The 25,317-nt window shown below is 43.4% G+C and overlaps 1 protein-coding gene across 9 annotated transcripts in view; it reads right to left on the bottom strand.

Moving 5' to 3' along the window:
- Positions 1-25,317, bottom strand: part of LOC114585254 (protein CEPU-1) — a 792,757-nt gene that overhangs the window by 86,319 nt on the left and 681,121 nt on the right. For all 9 annotated transcript variants that reach the window (XM_028707732.2, XM_028707731.2, XM_028707733.2 and 6 more), the window contains exon 4: positions 11,642-11,767. In XM_028707732.2, the coding sequence (XP_028563565.2) occupies positions 11,642-11,767 (126 nt within the window). The remainder of the gene's footprint in view (positions 1-11,641; positions 11,768-25,317) is intronic.

A 25,317-nucleotide genomic window follows, 5' to 3' on the forward strand; every position in this document is an offset into this window, starting at 1 on the left:
ACAATCACCCTTGCTTCATCCCAAAGATGGTCGTTCTCAGCTGTTAACACTACATTACTGAATCTCTTGGGATCCAAAAGCGAGAGTTAATGCCACTGAAATTAGAGGTGCATTTCCCCCCCAGCAATGCTTTCAAGAACAGCATTTACAATAATGTTGCTCTGAAACACCGGAGAAGTTGTAGAGGCATGGGAATATACTTTCACATATGGTGGCAATGTAACGTCTTCAACAGGTTTAGGAAGCAACTCTTTGCTGAAATTAATGCAATCAAACCTTGTAGTTTTGCACCTAGAACTAACTTAGCACTGTGAAGTACTTTTTGGAGAAGAACTTCAAGATACTGTGTACAAGTCTAGAAACGACACACCAGAAGAAGGGTCAGCAAGCTGAAGAAAATATGGTCTTTCATTTTTATAGACAGATTTGAGGGCAAAAATAACTTAAGTCCTGCTATGACAGGATGGAGAACATATGGCCCTTGAGAGATGGTTGGACTCCATCACTCATTATAATGATAAACTGGCTCTGTGTCAGTCCAACCGAGTTTCAGTTGTTATATATATATATTTCCCATGTGTTATTCTTTTTTCTTTCCTATAAAAAATATGTGTAAACCCATTATAATTTATTTGCTTGTCAGTGCTTGACTAACCATTGCCCAGGGATGGAGGACTATCTTGGCTTTCCCCTTTGATACCTGGTTTAAAAAGGTCTTATTTATTGCAATATCTGGAAAACTCACTCAGTCTTTACGAGTTTCCAGGGGTAAAGCCAAACCGACGGTCTATGCAGCTACATGGTAACCATTCATGACTTATGTCAGAAGACAAACTTACGACTTGCAAAGTTTGATTTTATGTGGATCTGATTGCAGTCCAGGAATTATTACTGACCCCTCCATTGTCCGTCTGTGGAATCACGATCTTATTATTCGAAGCATTGTTATCTCTCGGCAACAACTATTTACCTGCTCTGCGTCATTTTCTTTGTTAAGTTGGGACATCAAACAGCAAGCCATTGTTCGTTTCTGCATCTTTCAAACATTTGTATTGTTATATGTAATGATAATGAAAAATTATGTGGAATGTTTTCCTTTGCAATAAAAAGCATTTTTTTTATAAAAGGAATATTTTAAACAGGCTTGATATGGGGTTTCACTTTGCATCTTGCTCCCTTTATCCCTGCCTCATTCCTTCTAATGTATCCTTCTAAACTCACTTGCTGTTCAAATGCAATGCAACAAGCTCAAAGCTCTTGAGAAGAAATGCTCCTGGGTTGCAAGGAGTGTGGTGCTCGGTGCAAAGAATCCCCTTGACATTGCCTGTGAGCCTCTCGCCATAGCTGCTGCCATGGAGACAGAAGACCTAGGCTCGGAATGACCTTTCCATTCCCCCACCCCACCACAAAGGGTTTTTGCTTGCCCTCCCTGATTAAGTGCACATCAGAAACCATGGCAGATTTACAGGTTAAAGCATGATTTAGTGGAGTGCACTGCAGTCAAATTAATGCGGGCTATAATATAGTTTACCTCATTAAACAATGCATGCCAAGATCCCGTCTGCTGTAAAACAATTGGTCTCCGAAGTCTAGTGTTCATCTTCCAGGGTTGCTGGGAGATAATAAATGGGTAATATCCCAGTGATAATGGTAATGGAGTCACGGCTCAGAGCTAATATTATGGCAAAGCAGTAATTATTTCAACAGTAAACAAGGAGACAGTTCAGCTGCCGGCAGGATTAGAGCCCGTTGAAATGCTTCAGTTAATTTAGCTGGATTCCAAGATGGTGGATTGGCTCTTCAAAGGAAGGTGAAGTTCTCATCTGCCAAGCAATGGAGCCAAGTCTCTCTGTCATTGGCTGGCTTCCATGGGGCCCATCCTTCCCACCCAGAATGCAATGGAACATCTTGGCATATGGGCCACACACCCCACAGAATGGGGAATGAGACAACATTTATGGAGATCTCTTCAAAGAGACAGGAACACCATGTCACCTAGATTAAAGGGCACCACAGAAGCTAGGTGGGATGAAATTGAAAACACACACACACAATGAACAATGAATGTGGGAGGGATAGCAAATGTATAGCAGCCCCAAAGTTTCACCTAAATTGAAATTTGAAGGTTCTTGCTCAGATGTGGTGGTCTGGGTGGGAGCAGTGGAATTCCATGTGAGAAGAGGAGGGAGGAGCTTCATGGCCCTAGCATATTTTTTCTCGCAACATGTAGCAAAGATAGGAGAGGTATACTAATAAACTTAACAGCCACGTTTATTTTTCTATTCTGTAAAATGTACCATATATACCGCTTGACTGCAAAACAAACATGCAAACCTCAAAGCGGTTTACAGATTAAAGCAATGGCATTATCTCTGAAAATAAATAAATAAACAAACCAGTTTTAAAAAAAACACAATTGGAAACCTACAAAAATAAATAAAATCACTGATTAAAAAAAGCAGAATAAAACACATGCCAACATTTTGCGTATCTGGATAGGCTTGCATAAACAAAAATGTTTTTAGCAGGCACCAATAAAAAACACACAAAGGTGCCTGTCTAATGTCAATAGGCAGGGAGTTCCAAAGTTTGGGTGCTGCCGCACTAAAAGGTCAATTCCTTACAAAGGCATAATGGGCATAATGTGGCACCTGAAACAATGCCAGTCCCTGAGATTAAAGCAGCCAAATGAATATATATGGGCTAAGGTGATCTCACAGGTTAAATATGTTTGTGTGAATTATTTACTCTTGCATGTATTTTTGTGTGAGAGAAAACTTCTAAACCAGAATGAGCACTGAAACCCCATTTTTTTCACGGCTAATGTCTGACACCTAAATTTTGAAATTTCCCCCAAAAGCAAATTCTGCTCTATTTAAATGTGGCATATATAAAATGGGCACAGACCTGACAAGAGTAATAAAACTGTAAGTTATTAATACTACGGGAATGTTCTTCTTCAGATTAGGCAATTATGCAGCTTCCCTCTTTTTCCCCCTTCCAGTATATTGCGGCTCCTCACATTCAGTACCTCTCTATTGCTTTAACCAAAAATGAAATGAAAACCTCTCTGTATTATCCTGCCCATCAATAATCAGATCCATCTGCAGACAATTCCCTCCAATCTTTCGCTGTCTATTTCCATGAATGTCTCAACGGAGCTCGTCATGCAGAACAGAATCACTGAATGTACTTCATGTGACAGGGAGCAGGAAAACTGCTGACTGTCAAGATTTTCCACATTTAAAAATGGAGTTTCCTGCAAAACCAGCCTGTTCCAAAAACTGCACTTTAAAGACTCCAACAAACTGGGCTCTGTTTATCTAATGGAACCGGGGTTGAGAAGAGGGGAGGTATTCTGAGTCTCCATTTCTACCTACCACTAATATATTTATGCATGTGCAATAATGGGCAGACATTTGGTCCAATCCAGAAATAGCTCTACTTATGTGGCACCTTGAAGTGAAGGCACAAGACAGGTGTTGATCTTCATGTGAGCTGCGCACAGGTGGGCTGCATGCAAGCTGCCGGCCAGCCCTGTGGAGCCTCCTTTTATTGGGACAAATATGCAAACCCAAGCAGATACATTTTGGGCTGTGACCTTTACACATCTTCCAGTCCCAAGATCGTGGGGTGGTACAAAGTTATTTGGGCACCTGTTTCCACCGCATCATTTTCCCCTTGCACAGTGTATGATGAAGGAGACAAAAGGTCTCAGGGACAAAGGTTACAGACAGGACACCGCAGACTACTGAGACCGCAAAAGGTTAGACAGAGGGAACGATGTCCCAGACAGCTGTGGCTTGTCTGGGGGGGGGGGATGTTTTCCGCACCCCAGGGTCATGCGTGCAGGCAGACTGTGGCTGCCTGCTGGTGGGGAAGTGTGCTCCCTCCGGACCCCACTCCCCACTCCGCGATCATCCCTACAGCACCTTACACAAACAACTTGGGAAATCTTAGCACCATGATCCCTTCCACCTATAATTATGTTTGTAGAGGCAATTCTGGTTCTGAGATGAGGCTAAGTAGGAAGGGAATTCTAGACCTAAAGATGGTGGCTTTTAGTGCATACAGGAGTGAGTGTGCACAATTGCATTGTTAGATATTTTGGGGTTTGGCTCTGTTAAGGAACAGGTGGCTACTATTTATTCAGGGCAGCCTTTTGCTTCCTCAAAGTAACACACCCAGACAACTGCTTGATTCTCAGAAAGATAAGAGAATTTTGTCAATTTTGGCTTCTTTTGTTTTCTCATTTTTCCAGCCTCAAGTCCAGCTCTCAACATTTCTGCAACAGTTGGCATTTTTTTAAAAAAAAGTTTCTTGTGAAAATTTGCCAGCATTTTAGTGCACACTTCTCTTAATACACAGGACTCTGGATGCGATTTAGTCTAATGTACACTTTTTTTTGCAGAGAATGACTCCCAGTATAATGAATTTTAAATGTTCTTGTCATAAATTCATGCATTTATATACATATTTTCTCTTTGTAAGCATTAGGTACAAAAATGATAAATGCAAGTACCACATTCAGAGAAATCTGGAATTTGAAGGATACCTTCATTTCAGTTCACATATTGTTGCAAAATGTGCAGATTTAGGTAGGCATGCATTAAAATTCTGAACCAGATTTCTTCCTCTTCCCTATGTCGCTGCAAACAGCTCACGGGGACATTTTAACCAAGAGGCCTACACAAGGTCAATGGACACACACTTGCCAACAACACCATCACCTTGACAACACAGAAGATTCCAATGAAAGGGAAAGCAGTAACCATGGAAACAAGCGATTGCTTGTATCTGGATTTCCTTAACCAGACTCTAGTGACCTTATTCCTGTAACTACAGTCGATATTGCAGGGTCAGAGAGGATGCAATATGACTAAAAAACTTTCCTTAAGATATTCCAGTGACTGATAACATGCACACCTGGTGGACCGAAAGCAGGCTTAAGTCGTAGCACTTTATCAACAATTGGTGAGCTCCCCTCCCTATGACTCTCTCACACTTCCTGAACACACACACCCTTGCGTAAGGGCTGGTAGTCTGGTAATAAGGAGGTAGTGAAGAAGTAGTCCACAAACAGCTCAGAATGTACTTGAGCGACTTAGCTGCTAATATATAGGAGCCAGGGCAAAAACAACATCTTTACAGGACATTAGTAGTGGTATTAGCAGTAGTAGTATTAATAGAAGGAGGAGGAAGAATCATTCTTTAAAAAAAAAAGAAAAAAGAATAGAACAGAATAGTTTCCAGGCTATTTACAATCAGAATAAAGGTAAAAGATAAAAACATGGCAATAATCAATATGCTAGCAGAACATCAACCTCAAGAATCACATCACAACAACACAAGCAACATACAGTCACAATAATCCATCACAACACAACAAATGCCTGGGGAAAGAGCGAGGTCTTAACCTAGCGCTTAAAAAAGGTTAGGGTCAGCTCCAGGCAGGCCTTGCTAGGGAGAACTTTCCACAGCCAGGGACCTCCGTCAAAAAGGGCCTTCTCTCATGCTGTCACCCTCCTGTCTTCCCTTGGAAGGGCTCACAGAGAAGGACCTCAAGTGATGGATGTAAGGTTTGGATGGGCCATGTTTTGCACATCACAAATCATGCAACTCAAATAAAGCAGGCATCCTAATACATTCCATGCATAAGCCCCTATTTTGCCAAAGCCCTTCCTTCCTTTCTTCTTTCCTTCCTTCCTCCCTTGTAATATTTCTGCCTCCCACTGTCCTATTTCACAAGGCAAACCATGTTTACACACTTTGCATTAAGGAGGCCTAAAGCGGCAAATCCAAAGGATAAGTCAACAACACGGACACAGCAGCAGACTGGAGCTCCCAAATTTTGCCTCAGGCTCAGATGCTCTGGAGCGTTCCAACCACACAAACATCTAGTTCGAGGTTGGTTTGGCTTGGAAACCACGGAAGCTGGAGTAGCAGAGTTCAGGCTAGCAACTCTGTATGCCCCTCCTCTACAGTGTGGCGAACTCTTCAGACCTCCTTCGTCATTAGTAGACTTGAAAGGTCTGTGGCTGAAACCAATTAATTATATAGCAGCTTTGAAACTGCTCTGAGCAAGTGTTGCTCACTGGGACTGGCACAACGTGTGTGTGTGTGCAAGAAGAGAGGAGAAAGGGTCAGTACACTGTGCAGAGAAATTGTGTGACTGCTTCCCACACACTGTTCTAATTCCTGGCCTTCGGCATGCCACTCTCCTTCTGCCCACTCAGCTGGCACTACAGCTGATGGGTCTCTTACCTGCCATTGGAATCATCTCAGCCCTACGCAGGACTCCAAAAATACATGCCGGGCACTCAGCTGCTGGGCTGAACCTGTCCCCGCCAGGTGCTAGCACAGCCCATCCTGGTACCCTCCATGCTTCGTAGCATTTGATGCCACAGCATCTGCCAGCTCTGGGGGCACACATTCTGTCAGCTGGAGCATTTGGGTCTGCAGTATCAATGAGTCAAAAACTTGCTTCTTGACTGAGTCACAACTGCACTGAAAACTAATCCTGTGGCTGCAACTTTACATTTGGGGACTATCAACTGTGTGCCAGGAGCTGGACAGAAAATAACTCCTGCCGCAAGAGGAGCATACAAAGGACAGGGAAACAGACAGAACCCAAGGAATCCACCCATGCCTATGCTTCTTCATAAGCATTTGTTATGGATTTGGTGGTTTCTTCTCCCACTCTCTTTCCTTCTTGAAACATGAGAGGTTGGGGGCCCTTCAATGAAAACCATCAACAGCAGGCACAGGACAGACAAAAGATGCACTTCTTTGTATAATGTGAAATTAACCTAGAAATGTGATTGCAACAGAATGCTGCCATGGCCATTAGCTTAAGTGGCTTTTTAAAAAGATCAGAACAATCCAACAAAGACAGACCTATCAGTTCCAGTGGAGAAATGAGAGAAGCATGGCAATGTTGTGGGGGTGGGTATATATTTTTCTCCCCCTCCTGTATGTTTTGGCACTCCCAATAGCCCTCCCCTGATCTGCTTTTCATCTCATAAACAGAAAAGATAAAGGCACCTAAACGTTTTCTCCATTAGAAGCTAAGTATGGAGAATTGGCTAGGGATTAGCTGGGTGTTTATGGGTTTGCTAGGCAGAGCATCTCAGATATTTCTCTGGGGAGAAGGAAGAGAGCCTAAAAGGGGGCTGGAAGTGTTTTAATGGTTTAATAGGAGAAACAGTGGTGTGTGGTGAATTTTTTCCATAAGGGAACAGTTAGGGCCAGAGGCGCCAGCTCGCAAGAGTGATGGGGGGATGCTGCATGCGTGAGTATCACACCTTCCTCTTAAGCTGGGCAGAAGCATTCTGGACTTTGGGAAGGAGCTGCCAGAGACTCAGCTATACAGCTGCAAGTAAAACGTTTCAAATGTGTTGTAAAGTGCAATATACAAACGTGACACTAGATGACGAAAGTGAGCTATGCAAAATTCAATGTATTTTTCAAAACGTTTTTTTTTTTAAAAAAGCATTTTCACAGCATTTTTTTATATGTGTGTAGATTCCACCCAGGCCTCTGACAGGATGCTGGAGATCCCCTGCCTCCTTCCCAAAGCTGTGTGGGCTTTGGGAAAGTGGTGGGAGGGCTCTTGGACCCTGTCAGAGCATTGTGCCTCCCTCCCTAAACCGAGCAGAAGCTTCCTGGGCTTTGGGAAGGAGGCACCAGGCTTCAATATTTTGGTAATCTAATTTATCGGGAACATTTAGGGAACTAGCCTAGTCCCCCTAGCCACATGCCACTGAGGAGAAACAGCCATTCTAGGGGCTCATCCTTGCCCCACTGTGCTCCCCCAAGGTAACCCAATCTTTACCACTGAATTGGAACAAATATCAATTGGGTTTCCTCTATACTGATGTTTGCTCTGATTTATTGCTAAAGAGCAGGTCTTCCCAGAAAAACTGGCCAGGCAAGGACAAAGCTACTTGGACCTGTGCCTAGGAAGTGTGGGAGAAGTGGAAGTGAGGACAAGCCCTACAAGCAATCAGTTTAATTAGTAACAACCTTAAAGTGGAAGTTCTAAGTAACATTCTTAATTCTTTCCATAAAGGGTTTCTGCCTGAAACATAGTATTGCAGCTAGTTAAGCTTTAACCCTAATCAAATGTCTTTAAATAAGATTCTCATTTTGCTTCTATTGTGCCTCATCCTTTTTAGGGCACATGTGGCCTGTAACACATGCAGATAATACATGGTCAACAATGATTCAGACATCGATTGCACTACTTTTTGCCCAAGTGTTGGTAACTTTTTTCAAGAGCTGAATTCCATTGTAGGGTCATCTGTCAGAGGCTGCATTACCACGGTGAGCGGGTCTGAACTCAGTGTTGGGTGGGGCTAGAGCAAATGTCGGTGTGTGCTGCCTATCTCTCACTTTTTCTTTCTCTCTTCTCCCCCACTTAGCAAACTGCTGGGGGCAGGGAACAGATCACTCTTGCCAAAGGGAGTGCAGTTTGCCCTCATAGAAAATAGCATGCATGAAATGCCATGGTTTGGAATCGCATAGTGAAAAATCAAAGGTCCTTATTGTTCCCGCAACGGCCTGCTTGTGAGAAGGCAGGTGTGTGGTGGGCAGGGTTGCAGTTGGGCACATCTCTGGGAAGCCAACCTTTAAAATAATCTTTCTGCATACAGCAGTTCACATCCCAGGAACTAAGTGGTGCCTGAATATGGGATTGGCCACTGTGGTGATGATGGGATGGTGGGCAATTTATTTGGGTCCCGCAGTTTCATCTCTACTGGTTCAGATGGAATTTTCTGGAGGAGGCAGTTTGTCTCCTGGGGACCGTAGGTTTTGCAGGACTCTGATGACAATTACACTGAATTGCTCGGCAAATGCATTGCAAAGGAAGGAAACATTTTGCCGTTCTCCCGGATGCCACCTCTGGATCCGGCAGGCTGAGTGGGAAAAGAGAAACCTGTGTCGACCGATCTTTGAGGGTGACCAGGCTGCTAATGCAGAGCATGTAATCTGGACATGAAATCTGGCGAAAGCTGCTCCAGTAAATTACCTAACCCTGCAGGTAATTTCTGATTAGCTTGCTCCTCTCCCCTTGATGCTTCGGCTGTTTCCATAGCAGCTAAATCCTAAGTAAAATGGAGACATCTGGTTCAAACTCAGGTAAAGCTCCCTTGGGGGAAAAAGGAACTGGCTGGTTGACAGCAGAGAAATAAAACATCCTTGCAGAAAAGTGAGCAGCAGCAGAAGCAACACCTGACAGCATCACAGGCCAGCTGGAGCGAAACCCCGTGGGTGGCAGACGGGGCCTTGAACTGTTGATGAGGGTGGCAGAGGTAACAGGAAACAGGCAGAGGGCCTGATTGGAGTTAGATGGGTTGACACAACAATAAGATGGGTAGTAAGCATCCTGTAAAATTGCAATAGTCTAATCAAAACTCTTTGGGCTTCGGTGGTGGCTGGTGCCTGCTGGAATTGGTAGGGTGGAAGACAGGGAACCTGGCAGCAGGTGGCGCCAGAGGCAACGGCAGGCACAGCCAGCTAATTCTAAATTTGTTCCGATCCTGCTGAATTTCACAACAATGAGACTGAGGAAGAGGAAGTTGGCAGGCAGCAGCACACCCAGGACTTGTACGTAGGAATGCAGGCAGGCGGGGCTGTTTGAGGTTGGGTGGGGTGCTGGGCTCCATTTACCCTAAATGTCCATGCTGCAGTATTTGACTCCCTCTGGAATCCATGATGATGCCTCATCCAAGCAAGAACCTGCAGATTCACTCTGAAATTGGAGTTTAGGCAAAGATTGGTGGCAATTGTGTTGAAATCTATGCTTGTGGGTTATGTTGTTCAGGCTTTGACCCAACACAGCTTTCTTTGGTCTTTATCCCTCCCTTGTTTGTGTACATGGGAGTTGGGGCATGCCAAGCAGCCCTGCCAGGTGTCTGTACAGATACATCTACAGCAAGGGAAACCTCACCATCAATACAACTCAGAACCATGACCACACATAGTTCCATGTTACATTGATGTATTTGCATGTCCCCCTGCATGTCACAGAACTGACCCAGCCATTAGTTAGGGTGATGTCACTGCTGAATCAAGAATAGAGAAAACACGACTAAGAAGCTTAAATCATATATATGACTGACAGCCTTCTTTGGAAGTTAAACCAGTGTCCAGACTTTAACATTCAAAAGCTTTACTTGCATATAGTTATAGATGAATTAAAACACAATATCTGCAGTCACGTGCTCATCCAAACATAGGTTTACAGGCTTTTCTTCTAACTTCCAAACAACTTTATTTTCCTCTCTTTCCGGAGCTCAGCACTCAGCCTTCTGTATCTCAATTAGGCCATGCCTTGAAGCTCCTATAAGGGATTTTGACTTTTACCTTCTCCTGCAGTTTTGCTGTCTTTCTTTCAAGCAGAGAAGAAACACTCCAACTTTCTATTCAACTTAGCAGTGTTCACAGTGGATTCTAAAACACAGTCAACTTGTTTCACATAAAATGGATTCTCTCATTCACTGGTCCCATGTGACCAATGTTAGACAATCATGAGAACTACTAGAATTCGGTTACCAACCAATCAAATTTAAACACATAGTAATGCATATAAGCACTTACAATATCAGTAAATTAAATTTCTAAACAGCCACTGCTTCAAGAAGCAGAAACCTTTGAGGCAGCACCCTTGAGGGTGCCCTCCTGCTCCACAACTTCTGCTAACAGTGGAGAAGAGGCAAGATTGTGTCCATTATGGGTGAGATCTTGCCTGAAGTCAAGTGAGATTCAAGATCTCCTCCCAAATCAGTGTGATCTTACCCAAAATGAGCACCAATGGTGGTGTGGCTTCTCTGACAGGGCACACAGCCACAGAGCAGGCAGTGGAGGAGAAGGTGGCAGCAGCAGCAGGGATGGTGGCAGTGGTAGGACATGGCAGCACTTTCTGTTTTGCATCAAGCAGTGAAATGGGATGTGCTGCCCCCACTCCTTCACTACTGATGTTTACACTGCACATAGAGATGCCAGGGGTGGAGCTATACAATACATCCCTGTAACCAGGCAGAGCAGCATGAGAGCTAGAATGACTTGTGTGAGAGTGTTTTTAATTCCTCCTTCCTGGACTCAGAACTGATTCAAACAAGCAGCAATAGGAGATGACACAGCCATTCTCACACTGTACCACCTCAGACTGGAAGTTGAGTGAATGCATGCATCAATATTCCTCAAGTTAAAACAAACAAACAAGCAAACCTCTTGTGTCTGGAAAGTGGGTGGATCAGAGAGAAGGCTAGGCTAAAATCCCCAACATTTTAACTTTTCATAGGCAGAAATCCCTTTTTCGTGGAGCAGCATTCAACCGCATGATATACCATAAGAAAATGGATGCTGTTCCTTCCACGTATTTGAATCAGACACATAAAGCCTTTGCACAGTGTGTGCCCTAGGCAACGTTCATCCATGTGGACAGTAGGCATTTCCAGGTCAGAGTGACTGTTTGCAGTTTGTTCTCAGTCATCATCATCATCATCATCATCATCATCATCTCATCATCAAATGCAGAGCACCACGTGCAGTGCCAGATCTAAGATTCCCACCAAAGTATGACAAGGGGAAGTCCCATCATCTATAACAGGGAATACATCTTCTTAGAGTATCTTACCTTTGGGTGAGATATGTCTCCAAGTGATTGTAGGGTCCGGCCTGCCCATAGCTATGCAGGTGAGACTGACATTGCCACCTTCATTGATGGAGATGTCCGAAGAGATCTCAACAATTTTGGGAGGTACTGCAATGACAAACAAGAAGATATGAAAGTCAAGTCTCAGTTTCTGAAAGCTCTTACAAATAGACCATTCTTTGTGGGTTTCTGTACAACTACCAATCTGTGAACCTGATCTGGCTCTCAAAACAATTTAACTGCCCCCTGGAGGCCTCACGAAATTTCAGCTGAGGTGCAATAACTTTTTTTGGGCTCACCCATAATTCTTGACAAAACATGTAACAGATATTGCTATTATTTGTTATTTCAACTTTCTCTAAAGGTTGTATGCAATTTTCTGGCCATGCCCAGGCATATGTGCTCAAAAAAATTATGAAGCTGTTATGTTTGCAGTAAGCATGGGTTTTAGTGTGAACCTTACTAGATCTACACTTTCTAAAACAAAGTGTGAACCAAAACACAGCCATCCTTCAAAATTTGCATTTCTCTGAATGTTGTGATGCAAATCTCCAGTAGTGTCCAGTTGCATGAGCACATTAGTGAAAGTAATATAAAAAATGTATTATATTAGGTGACGTTGTTTGCAAATTTGGGTATATTAGGCAAAATCACATTAAAATATGCATATTGCGGAAAATGTGCAGTAAATTTGGCAAATTCAATTTAAGATTGGAAAATTGAGAAACTAGCAGATACCAAAGTTATACCATCCCTCCATCCCTAGGTGCCAGTGACTTTATGATGTAGTTGGACCATCCACGAGGGCAGTGTTTCCCAACCTTGTGCCTCCAGCTGTTTTTGAACTACAACTCCCATCATCCCTGACTAGCAAGACCAGTGGCAAGGGATGATGGGAATTGTAGTCCAAAAACAGCTGGAGGCACAAGGTTGGGAAACACTGCACTAGGGGACTTCCAGTCTCTTCTGAACAAAACCAATGTCTATAGAAGTTGGCAACAAAAATCATTATTCCTTGTGTGTATCTCCATGGGATAAAATATAATGAGGAATGAAATGTCTCATCACTTCCACAGGAGTCAGTGATGGCCACTAGATAGCTTTAAAAGAGGATTAGACAAATTCATGGAAGAATGAATGGCTACTAGCCATGATGACTACTAGCCATGATGGCTGTGCTCTGTCTCTTCAGTTGGAGGCAGTGTGGCTTCTGAATACCAGTTGCTGGAAACCACAGGAGGGGAGAGGGCTCTTGGGCCCTGCCTGCAGATTCGACTATCTGGTTGACCACTCTGAGAACAGGATGCTGGACTAGAGGGGTCATTGTCCTGATGCAGCAGCCTTCTTCTGTTCTGTTCTCCTCCTCTCCTTTGGTGGCCTAAATTGCATTTCAGTGAAACTGATTTGAAACAGAATGTGATCAGACCCATGCTTCTTAAGAAAAGCATCCTACAGTGGTACCTCAGGTTACAGACGCTTCAGGTTACAGACTCCACTAACCCAGAAATAGTACCTCGGGTTAAGAACTTTGCTTCAGGATGAGAACAGAAATTGTGTGGAGGCAGCGGGAGGCCCCATTAGCTAAAGTGGTACCTCAAGTTAAGAACAATTTCAGGTTAAGAACAGACCTCCAGAAAGAATTACCGTAATTTTCGCTCCATAACACACACTTTTTTGCTCCTAGAAAGTAAGGGAAAATGCCTGTGCATGTTAAGGAGCGAATGCACTGGATCGGAGCCGTGGCTGCCGTCAGTCAAGCAAAGCGGGAGCCGCTTGCAGGGCTTTGCACGGCTCTAGCTTTGCTTGCTTTATAGCCTTATAGCCAGGAGGAGGGGCTCCTTTGCTTGCTTTAAAGCTACCTACGGAGGAGCCAGGGAGGAGGGAGGGAAGGAGAGCCATGGCAGCAAAGCGGGCAGCAGCCGCTTACACGGGAGGAGGGACAGACGGAGCCATAGCGAGCCGGGAGAAGGCAGGCGGTTCAAAGCCAGCAAGCGCTTTTAAAGTAGCCAGCAACAGCTGCTGCAGCCTCAGCTAGCAAAGGTCCGCGCGCTCTCTAAACGGAGCAATGAGGCTGCAGAGGGACAGGAGGGCTTGGATCAGGAAGGATAAAATTTAAGCAACCAGCAGCAAAAAACAACAACAAAAAAACCAACCTGGAGCTCTGAGCCAGGAGCGCAGTGAAAACCAGGAAGTAAAAAAAAAGGCTATCCCCCCCGCTTCTCAGCTGCTTTCAGACAGGATAGATTTGAGCATTGTCTGGGTCCTAGTGCCCCTACCGCTTTTTTGTGCTCCATTCTATTGCTGCTGGTGGCTGCTTATCACTCAGGCTGCAAGGAGGAGGGCTTTTACACAGCTAATGGCGAATCCCCTGCAATCCAAGTCCTCCTCACTTGCTCAAATCTATTCTGCCTCAAAACAAGGAGCAGAAGGAAAAGGCTGCAAACTGTTAAATGGAAAAAACCCCAGCCACAGGGCAAATACCTTAAGTATACCTTTAAAGCAACAGTGTTCTTTCCCTCCCCGCTCAGCTCACAGAAAAGCTCCTTCTCCACACCCCCCATGCGTGCTCCTTGTCCATTGAGTGCTTTTCCTTCCCTCCCCACTTAAAACGTGGTTACAAAGCACGGTTCCACATGGATCCTCAGGATTTTTGCACTGGGTCACCCCAAACTCACCATCAGATCACATGTCTGTGGCCACAGCATGAACCACAAAAATCATACATCTACTGTTTCGTTTAGAATTTTTTTTTTCTTGTTTTCCTCCTCTAAAAACTACGTGCGTGTTATGGTCAGGTGCGTGTTATCGAGCGAAAAATACGGTAAGTTCTTAACCTGAGGTACCACTGTACTTTAGTTTATATGTGTATTAATTAAGACACAAACTCTCTGTATGATATCTGTGCACCCGTTGTTGCACATACACGGGAAAAGTCTTAGCCAAGCAAAGTTGCCAAGCAACAATCTGAAACAGCAATTGAAACATAGTATGCAAAACTATTGGCCAAATAACTAATTAATCAAAAGAGCACTGGGCAGAAACAAAGAATGGGAAACCAGCAAAGACATTCAATAAAAGGGGAACTCAGCATAAGAACCCAAAAGGAAAAGACACTCTGTTCTCAGAGAGTGCCAAAACTGTACTGCTCTTGTCTGGACACTGGAGTCTTGAGCACTATGGGAAAAGTGCCTGGAAAGGACTGCCCTCCTGTTCCCATTTAGTCTGGAGGACGGATGATTAAGAGGTGGTCCAATAGGCATCTTCACATATTTGAAGAGGAGTTACAAAAGTGATGGAGCAAATTTGCTTTTTGTGGCTCCAGGCAGTAAGACCCTAAGCAACGGGTTCAACTAACAAGGGGAGAAAGAACTTAGACAACACATTATAAATAACTTCCGGATGGCACAAGGTGGCTGTCAGTGGAACAGACTGCACTGGAAAGTGGTGGGCTCTCTGTCACTGGAGGTTTTTAAGCAGAGCCTGGATGACCAACTATCAGGGATGCTGCAGCAGTGGTCTGGATGACATTTGAAGCCCCTTGGAACTATAGGATTCAATGATCCCTTGTTATCCCAGAATTCCATGCCCAATTTCATACGATACGTAGAAAGAAACCCTACGTAATCACAGGGTGGTGCTATTCCATATTTAATTTTATCTAACAAGATTTACATACCACTTACTTTTTAAAAAGTGATTGGCATATAATAATGTAAAATATTCATAAGGAAATACTGATAAAATTTACAGGCTTTGAAAACCAGCAGATATCACAAACATGTCAAAATATACAGTACTTTTCCATCTATTTTGGGGGACTCAGATTTCAGAAAATGGGGGAGATGGTACCGAGTTGTTGAACTTGGATTGTCCAGGGTTGTTGAGCTTTTATTGGGGGGGGGGCTGCAAAATTTCTCACCCACAAAATCGTCTGTCGCATTGCCAGCAGAAGCTGCCAATCGCTTGTCCAACTGCTGGAGCGTTAGCCAATCAACACCACCCATTGACGCAGCAACCAATAACATGTGCAATAGCCGCTGACAGCCTTGGCAGCAACTGATCAAACATCCACCCTGTGCAATAAAGGGTAAAGGGAACCCTGACCATTAGGTCCAGTCGTGACAGACTCTGGGGTTGCGCACTCAACTCGCTCTATAGGCCGAGGGAGCCGGCATTTGTCTGCAGACAGCTTCCGGGTCATGTGGCCAGCATGACTAAACTGCCTCTGGCGAACCACACGGAAATGCCAATTACCTTCCCGCCGGAGTGGTCCCTATTTATCTACTTGCACTTTGACGTGCTTTCAAACTGCTAGGTTGGCAGGAGCAGGGACTGAGCAACGGGAGCTCACCCCATCACGGGGATTCAAACCGCCGACCTTCTGATCGGCAAGTCCTGTGGATTAACCCACAGCGCCACCCGTGTCCCTCACCCTGTGCAATACCCATGTATAAGACGACCCCCACTTTTTAGCATGATTTTTAAAGGAAAAAAACATAGTCTTAGAAACTGAAAAGTACAGTAAATGGAACCAACAGGTTCTAAACCACAATTTATATGTTTGGGAATGCCTTCCTAAAGAAACAACAGGTTTTTAAGAAAGTGTTGAAAATGGTCCAACAAAGGCACCTCCCAATATTAATCAGCACACTAAAAGGATCGATTCCCTGCAGCTGTGAAGCAAATGTTATATGGCACTTGTAAGAGTGCCAGTTGCGCAGACCAAAGTGGTCAAGTGGGCACAAATGGGCTAAGGTGATCCATCAAGCAAACTGGTTTCAAGTTGCTGAGGACTTTATATAATAATAGCAACACCTTGGAATTGGCTGAGTAGCAAATCAGCAACCAGTACAGATTTCTGAGCGGGGGGGGGGGGGGGTGTCTGACAGAGCTTCACTCCTTTGAGGAATCATGATGCAGCATTCTGCACTAACTGCATTTTCCGGAACCAATGCAAGGGAAACCCCACTTTAGATTGTACTGCAGTACTCCAGTTCTGAAATCACCAGTGCTTAACTAAAATGGTTTATTGTTTTATTGCTTTATTTATTTTTGCATCTATATCCCACCTTTTTCTCCAAGGGTTCTCCACCTCCTCATTTAATCCCCATAAGAACCCTGTGAAGTAGGATAGGTTGAGAGGCAGGGACTGGCCCAAGGAGCATCATATCTGAGTGGGGATTCAAACCCAGGTCCTAGCCCAATATTCTAACCACTACGCCACATTGGTTCTCCTGATCCAAGAATGGCTGCAGCTGTCATCATGCCAGGTGACTGGTGTCTCAAAACACTGTGTACTCGCTTTCACAGTTATTTTGCACAAGATGAACGAGGGCTTTGAGCTGATATGATCAGGGCACCCATGGCTTTGGAAGCCTCTGCATGATGGAGCAAAAAATCCCTTTGCTGGTTTTGTTCTGAGGTCCACCCCTCTTTCCTTAGATTCCTCCTCCTCTAGGATTCCCTCCACGGTGTCTGGCGCAGACTCCAGCCTTTCCAAGTGAGCCGTCTGAGTGCAGAGGAACTGCAGTGGCCTTGCATACATTGCCTCTGACGTGCGTAGGTAAGTAATTTATTGATCCGTAAAGCACTTCGAGACGCTCAGGAAGGGATTATGTCATGCCAACGCTGCGCGATAAAATAAAAAATGATGGACTTTTTGTGAACACGGGGGTGATTTAGGGTTTGTAGCTGGAAGTGTAGTTAAAGTACATTTTAAGTGGAAATCAAGGTAGGTAATGAATTACACCGCGTCCGGAAGGGCTGCTGGGAGTTCATTTTCCTGGCTTCTGAATCAAGAGCTAATATTCTAACTGTACACTAGAGGACAACAGAGGATTGAACACAAGCTAATGGAACAGGCCTTTGGCATTGGGTGAGGCAGGGAATGGGGCTGAATTTTCATCCAGGCATGGAGTTGTCCCAATGGCATGTTAGCCAAAGTAAGTCATTGAAGAAGACAAGTAAACGATAAAGCCATTGTCTGAGTATAGTATAAAGGAACAGGTGTCATCAAACCATAAAGATGTCATTAAATTCACTAGGCAAAGAAGTGAGAGAAATCTGAACTGAAATGGTGCCTCAAGCAAAGTCTGCCAAGATTGGTTCATGTGACAACCAAGTGATGTCATTCTAATGTCTGCATATCTTATTCCAAACCATCTGGGTGGATCCAGCCATGGGACGGATCTGACCCAGGTGGACTGATGAGCAGATGAATGGACAGACAGCTGCTGCCCTCTTGACTGTTTATGGCTGGATCTGTTTCCATTGAGCTCCTGCTCGATGTTACAATGAGATGTCAGCCAGTGAGGTGTAATGGTTAGAGCACTGGGCTACCTACCTCACAGGGATGTTGTAAGGATTAAATAAGAAGCGAGAAAACCATGTACGCCACCTTGAGCTCCTTGGAGAAAAAAGGTGGAGTATAAAGGGGAAAATACAATAAATAATTGTCATAATTTGAATCTGAGGGAAATGATAAGTTTATCATACAGGTATTTGTATTATTATTATTTGTAATAATAATAATAATAATAATAATAATAATAATAATAATAATAATAAAAAACACTCCATGATCCTTAGAGCCAAATGAAACTTTGAAGATATGGGCCCAGATGCAGTGTAATCTACTTCACCCTTCTCCAAAAAAATCCATTCATGCTCTCAAAACCAATAGCAGTTGGCAGGGGTGGGTGTGGGGGGCGACAACTTACTTTCACCTTCCATCACCACCACCCCTCTGGCATATTAGGAACAGGCAAGGGAGGGGCAGCAAGGTCAGTGTGGGTGCAAATGCACTGGCAGAGCCAATCTAGCAATTCTGGACAGTATGTTTGCACTGCACTGACTTCACTGCTGGCTCACCCTTCTCCCTGCCAGTAAGCTGTGTGGATGGATGGCTGTGATGGAATGCCAAACCCTGCTGAAAAATTCAGTTTCATTAGCTGTACCTGATTGGGAACTTCAGAATCAGGTACTCAAATTACAGAAAACATTTTTAATCGACAAATATTATGAAATTGTGTAACTCATGCGGCCTCGTTTTCAGGGAGGGACAGAGTTCTGGCCTCTGTGTGAGGTTCCATGACAGAAGTGCTCAACACCCATCTCTCTTCCCTTCCCCGATCTTTGCTTGAAAAGGTTCTTTGGAAATGTCAGCTGTGATAATCAATTAATTATTATGAACTGGCCATCAATGGGCTCCCATTTGCACCTATCTCTGAAATGCAAAACTTGAAAAGGTTTGCATCAATCAGTATCAGGTGCGGAGAAGCAGCGATGACAGCCCCAGCCGGCATGGGAAGGAAGCTGGAATGACAGAGGCAAAGCCTGCCGTTAGTTACCCTTTTAATTCAAGCCCGCAAAGCTCGGATTTAACACGACAGTTATTATATGCTAATTAAATGTTTGAATAATTAATCAAATGAATTATTTAAAGTGCCTTTTCCTGCGACATAACAGGTATAATGGGAAGATTTCCCCCTCTACGCCGGGGAACAAAGACTTAATAAATAAGTGATAATAAATATAAACCCGGTATTATTTAACATTCAATGGCAATCTCGGCTCAGCTATATCAAAATATTTTATTAAGATGTCAGCGTATCTGGGCAAAATAAAATAAAATAAAAAGAGAGGTTTGGAAGGCAAGCAGGTGGCGAATGAAAGGTTTCTAAAGCCATATAGGAAAATGCAGATGGAAGCCCCTCCTGGATGGTGTTGGAGGCAAATAAATATATAAGTCCTAGTCTCCCTGCTTGGAGCTCCTGCTTGCCTTGCGGTCCCTGTTCTTGCCATATTACTCTTGCTTGGAGGTGATTAAACATGGCAGCACCATTGCTGGCCGCTCCAGTGACACAAGCACAGATTTCCCCAGAGCTGGGTCGGTGCTTTCACAGATCTCATTTGCTTTGCCACGAAGATGATCTTATTTCAAAGAAGTGTTTGCGCTGTTGAGAGCAGATGTGCTCCTTTATGTGAAGTCCCCAGAACATCAGTCAACAGATCAGCCTAACTCAGGATTCCCCAACTTGGTGCCCCACACCCCTCACCAGACGTTGTCAGACTAACATAGATAAGTTTACTAGATAAGTAAGTCTGCAACCCTATAACTCCACTTAACTGTGAGGAAGCCCTACTGAATTCTCTGAGCTGCATCCAGTGTTAACCCTATGCACAGTAGACCCATTGAAAGTAATGGACACGACTAGCTGAGGTCCAATGAATTCCATACAGTAGGTCTGTTCTAATAGTGTAGTTGGATTCAACCCTATAAGGGCTGACATCTGGTAGACGTGGTTAGGATCGCACTGTAAGTAAGTAAATGATGCTAACTGCTGCTTATGTTGACCACAAATAGGCAACTCAGGGCACAGGCTTCATCATGATATTTCAGACTTTAGTGGTTAAAATCTATTCTCTTCTCCTAGTAAATATTGCAGAGTAACCCCCAAGTGACCTTGTAGATCTCACATGAGGTGGTTTGAGGGCCTGTCATCTCTTGCTGTTTTTTTTTTTTTTTTAAGTATAGTGGTACCTCAGGTTACAGATGCTTCAGGTTACATACGCTTCAGGTTACAGACTCCACTAACTCAGAAATAGTACCTTGGGTTAAGAACTTTGCTTCAGGATGAGAACAGAAATCGCACGGTGGTGATGTGGCAGCAGCGGGAGGCCCCATGAGCTAAAGTGGTATCTCAGGTTAAGAACAGTTTCAGGTTAAGAATGGATCTCCAGAACGAATTAAGTTCTTAACCCAAGGTACCACTGTAGCTACAGATGCCCCCACGAGACTACCTAGTGCAGCTGCTCTATGAGATCTCAAGACAGGGAAGGGTAATTTTTCCCATCAGCTGATATCTGATCCTGGGGGGGGGGGGGAGGTGGATATGCCACAGATAGAACCTGAGACCTTCTGCATGCATGCTTTGCGGCTGAGCTATGAAACTTTCCTTAAAGCACAGGTCTTTAACTGATGGGTCTGGACTCACTAGTGGATTGGGACCTGATTAAGAATTCGGTCCCAAAATGCATGTTTGGGTTAAAAAAAAACGGATCTGAAAAAATTGAAGATACCTGATCTGGCACACCCAGTTCCTGGTGCCATTCATGCTGAACACAAAGCAAGTCTCAATGTGAGTGATAGCTCTTGATGGTGTAATGACATTATTAGGGGAAACTGTATGTTTAAAAAAAAAAAAAGGCAAAAGATACAGTATGTAACAACCTCCCACATGTTTAATGTACAATTCTTATAGAGAGGTACAGCATGTCTTCAAGATCTGTCACTCCCAAGGGGACTTTCTTCTCTTTGTTTTTGATTCATGCAATGGTACCAGAAGTCCCATGTTCTACCTAGTCATTGGACAATGCACTGGACTTGTAGACTAATGATGGGTGGAGTTATGCAAAGGTTCATTTGGGGTTGAGTCCCACCAGAGTTGTGTTTTGAGAACCATTGTGGTATAAGGGCATTGGACTAGGACCTGGGAGACCAGGGTTCAAATCCCTACTCAGCCATGAAGCTCACTGGGTGACCAAGGGCCGGTCGCTGCCTTTTAACCTAACCCACCTTACAGGGTTGTTCTGGGGATTAAACGAAGAGGGGTGAAGCCATGCACCCTGAGCTCCTTGGAGAAAAAGGAGCAATATAATTGCAATAAATCAAATCAATAAGAACATTAAAAATGTAAACAATAGAAGACAGAAGGGTATCCCTCAGACCACCTTGTATGTTTCATTTAAAAAGAGCTTTTCAAAAATGTGGATTTTTTATCAGGTTTTGTATGTATTCCTCCTAAAATATTTGCACAGAACCAAGATTGGGGGTGGGGCGGTTTCCACCAGACTTGTGCAGAACTGGGACAGGTCACATATTGGTCCCAGATCCATCCATATCTAAACCTGGACTGTTGTTGAGCACTGCATCCTCATCCAGCTTACCTGCATGACAACTTGGTTGCTGGGTTATTCAGCTGTATCCCCTACAAACCCAGAGATAACATTTGCACCCCTGGTACCAGTACAGGACCCTTACCCCAACCAATGAAGATGTAGGGGGTGGTTATTTTTGATAGGGAGCAGGAAATCACTGGTGTTAGCAGCACCATTCCTTATGGAGGCCCAATTAAGCCTCCGTGCTACTTTGTCAAGATGGATAAAATAAGGGGTGGAGGTTGCAGCAAAAGAAATTGCGTGGCAGTGGCACGAAGGTAGTGGCTGTGAGTCAATAACTCAGCACGCCTAGTCCAAACGCTATGCTGATGGTAACAAACAACCTTTATGAAAGAACGCCGCAATATCTTGCAGCAAGAGTCTATTAAACTGCTACTCAGACACTGCCGTGCTAGACTGTCATTGGAGAATACCACTGGGATGTTTCCTACACAAAAACAGCACAGAACATGCATATTTCTGCCTAGCCGAGTTCTGTGTCAGATTAAGGCAAACAACAAATATAAAGTCCCCAAAGAGAAAGAGAGAGGAGTGCATTAATGCTTTGTGTCTCTGATGTTGGAGCCATGCTCAGCAGCTTCCTGGCTTCCCGCTCGAAAACAGTCACCAGGATGTAGTTTTTGTAATTTGTTGGCCGGGTAGAAGGTTTTTGTTTGTTTGTTTTTCAAATGAAGGTCGGACGCTCCATTGCCTCCAACCAATGAAGAAAGAAAGTAAAGAAGAAAAGGGGGTAGAACTTTGTAGTTAAGGATTAAATGCATAGGATTTATTTTTTTTAAAAAAAGAAACCCAAAACACAAGTTCTACTGTTTTAAAAGCTTTGTTTATATTTTTCCAGCTGTTGACTTACCAATATTGAGAGTAGCCAGTCAGGTATCTCTGGGGTGCCCCTAAGCAGGGTGTAAATTCAACAGGCCCTTCTGAATCTACAGAGACTGGTCTTCAGTGGCATGCAATGCTTACAAACCAAGAGGTTCAACGCAGCAATCATGAGAACTAATGGCCACTGAGGGTGTTGCCTGTGTCATTGTGCACTAGAGCTATCATCAAAGATGAATCCCCACTTGTTGAAAATGTTCAGACAATTTTGAGAAAAGCAGATTTGGGTTTTGTTTTTTTGTTTTTTGTTTTACAGGACTAGTGAAATTTCCCAGGGAAGTGTGGAGTGCAAGCCCTGTTGTAGTCAATGGCGTTTACTTCTGAGTAGGATTTTCCAGTAAGCTGTCTCTAAGTTTTGCTTAAGCAATATTTCAAGACAAATTTAGAGGTCTCTCTTAAGGCGTAATGAACCTGGAAATCCAAGGGAAGCAAAAGAAGTTTTGATAAAATTATCAACGTGTGTGTGTGTGTGTGTGTGTGTGTGTTCTTACAAGCAAATGTTCTTATTTCACGCTCTCTTTTTTCGTCACTGCAATACACTGGGGAAGGCAAAGTAATTATGCTTGCCATCCAATTCACAGATCAGCTCAAGGGATGGGTGGATCAGTTTATTTCTGGTCCGCATCACTTTTGCACATTTTCAGTCATGAGCCCATTCCATGCCATTTCTGCATTAATCCTCATTTTAAACAAAACATGCAAAATGAACTTTGTTTTGGTCAATTGTTAAAGTGTGTATATAACAAAGGATGGGTGAGGGTGACATTTGCTTGGTTCGTATTCTTCTCTTACCACTGGAATGAAGTTGTGCAAAATTTAACGGCAGGCTGCCACGTACTGCAAAGCAAGCTGCTAAATAAGCTGATTTTTAAAAAAGCAATAACGTGCTGATATATTCTTGCAACTTTCACAATTTTTCAGTATCTTTAAGGAAGTGACTCACGTGCTTGTTATGCGCTAACTACTGTATAAATATTTTGCACTTTGTACCATGTTCAGAGCACCCGTGGCACAGATGTGCCTCTCCTGTTATGTGTATCAGAAATAAAGGAATGCTCCTGGCACTTGTTTCAAAAGATTATCTCGCGGTCTGGTTTCAAAAACAGATACAACTCAATACATGCCTTCCTTAACATGCTTTCTCTCACAATATGCATTCCTAAAGGTACTTTATCCAAGAACACACTTTTAAAAATACTTTTTTTTTTTTAGATGGAAACTTCACTGCACAATCTAGAGAAATGTGAGAGTTAATTATGTTCTGATATGCACATTAGTTCAGGAGATGCAGATAGGTCATTTTTATTGGAATTCAAAAGAAGTGAATCCCTCAAGCATCCATGCATAGCACTGTGCCCAGAAGAGCCATGTAAGAAACTTCATATGGCAGAGGGCCACTTTGATGGGTGAGTGGAGCCGCTCACCTGTCAACCACCTGGTGTCACGTGAAATCGCCTAATTGCAATTTCAATCTACAGCTACGAAGGGAGGATCAGGAGCATGCTCTAAGTGTACTCTTCTTCTTTTTTGGTAAATAATTTTTATTACTTTTTCACAGTTACATTTTTACAAATAAAAACAAATACCTTTTCACAAACCTTCCCTTTGAGATTCTTTAAATCTATGGACTTCCCTCCATACCCCCTTCTGGTTCCTTATATTAACAAATTTCTTCTGCATATCCATTCTTAAACTTTTTCCATTATTATTTCCCTTTATTTTATCTAATTTTCTATAGTTGCAATCATTATTTAAAAGCCTTGTTTACAGTAATTTGCACATAAACAATAAATGATTCCCACTCTTTTTTAAATTTCTCGTTATCATAGTTATTAATTTTGCCGTTTCTGGATAGTCAATTAGCTTGATCTGCCATTCTTCTTTCGTTGGTGTCTTTTCTTCCTTCCATCTTTGGGCTAGCAGTATTCGGGAGGCTGTTGTGGCATACATAAATATTTTCTTCTGTTCTTTAGGTAGCTCAGTTCCCTTCAATCCTAATAAGAAAGCTTCTGGTTTTTTAACAAAAGTTGTTTTAAACATTTTCTTCAGCTCATTATAGCTCATTTCCCAGAAGCTTTTAATAACCTTCCATTCCCACCACATATGATGGAACGTACCCTCCTTTTCTAAGTGTACTCTTAATCCTTTACAGCCCCAGAGTGAATTCAAGCTGCATCTTCCTTTGCAGCTGTGGCTTGAACTGCAGAGGGTCACTATTCCTATTTGAAGGCAACACGGTTCTAAAAGGAAGAATTAGGAACACAAAGTGCAGTTCTGATTCTTCCTTTGCAGTAGCTGTGGCTTGAACTTTCCTGACTCTGACCTCATATATGATGTCAGGTTGTGGGAAGGTTGAGTATGGCTCACCAATAATGGTTTGGGAAGCTGCCCACAATATGTTTGCAAGCAACCTAAGAGACCTAACTGGTCTTTTTAGAAGCGTTGTGTACTGGATTTGGCCAAAGGCTGAATCCCAAATTGAATTGGGTCAATTCAGATTCCTGGGTCACCCCAGGTTAGGTTGAGCTACCTAGAGCATTCTGGGGTTGTCAGGAGATGGGGACTCAGACAGGAGGATGGAGAGGAAGGCAACCTCAAGGCAGCCATACACAGAGCTATTAATTAGATATATGGGCTAGAGATGCCCCACCATTGTTACAGATACATGACACATTAGATTTCTTTATTTATATTAAAATGGTGGATTTTGTCCAATGTCAGTCATGCTCAGAGTAGACCCACTGAAATCCATAGACATGGCAAACTTATTGTTAGGATATAGTTCCGTTCCACCTTTAGAACAGGCATGTGGAGTAGTT

The sequence above is a fragment of the Podarcis muralis genome, chromosome 15, assembly GCF_964188315.1.
Source record: "Podarcis muralis chromosome 15, rPodMur119.hap1.1, whole genome shotgun sequence".
Classification (NCBI taxonomy): Eukaryota; Metazoa; Chordata; class Lepidosauria; order Squamata; family Lacertidae; genus Podarcis; species Podarcis muralis.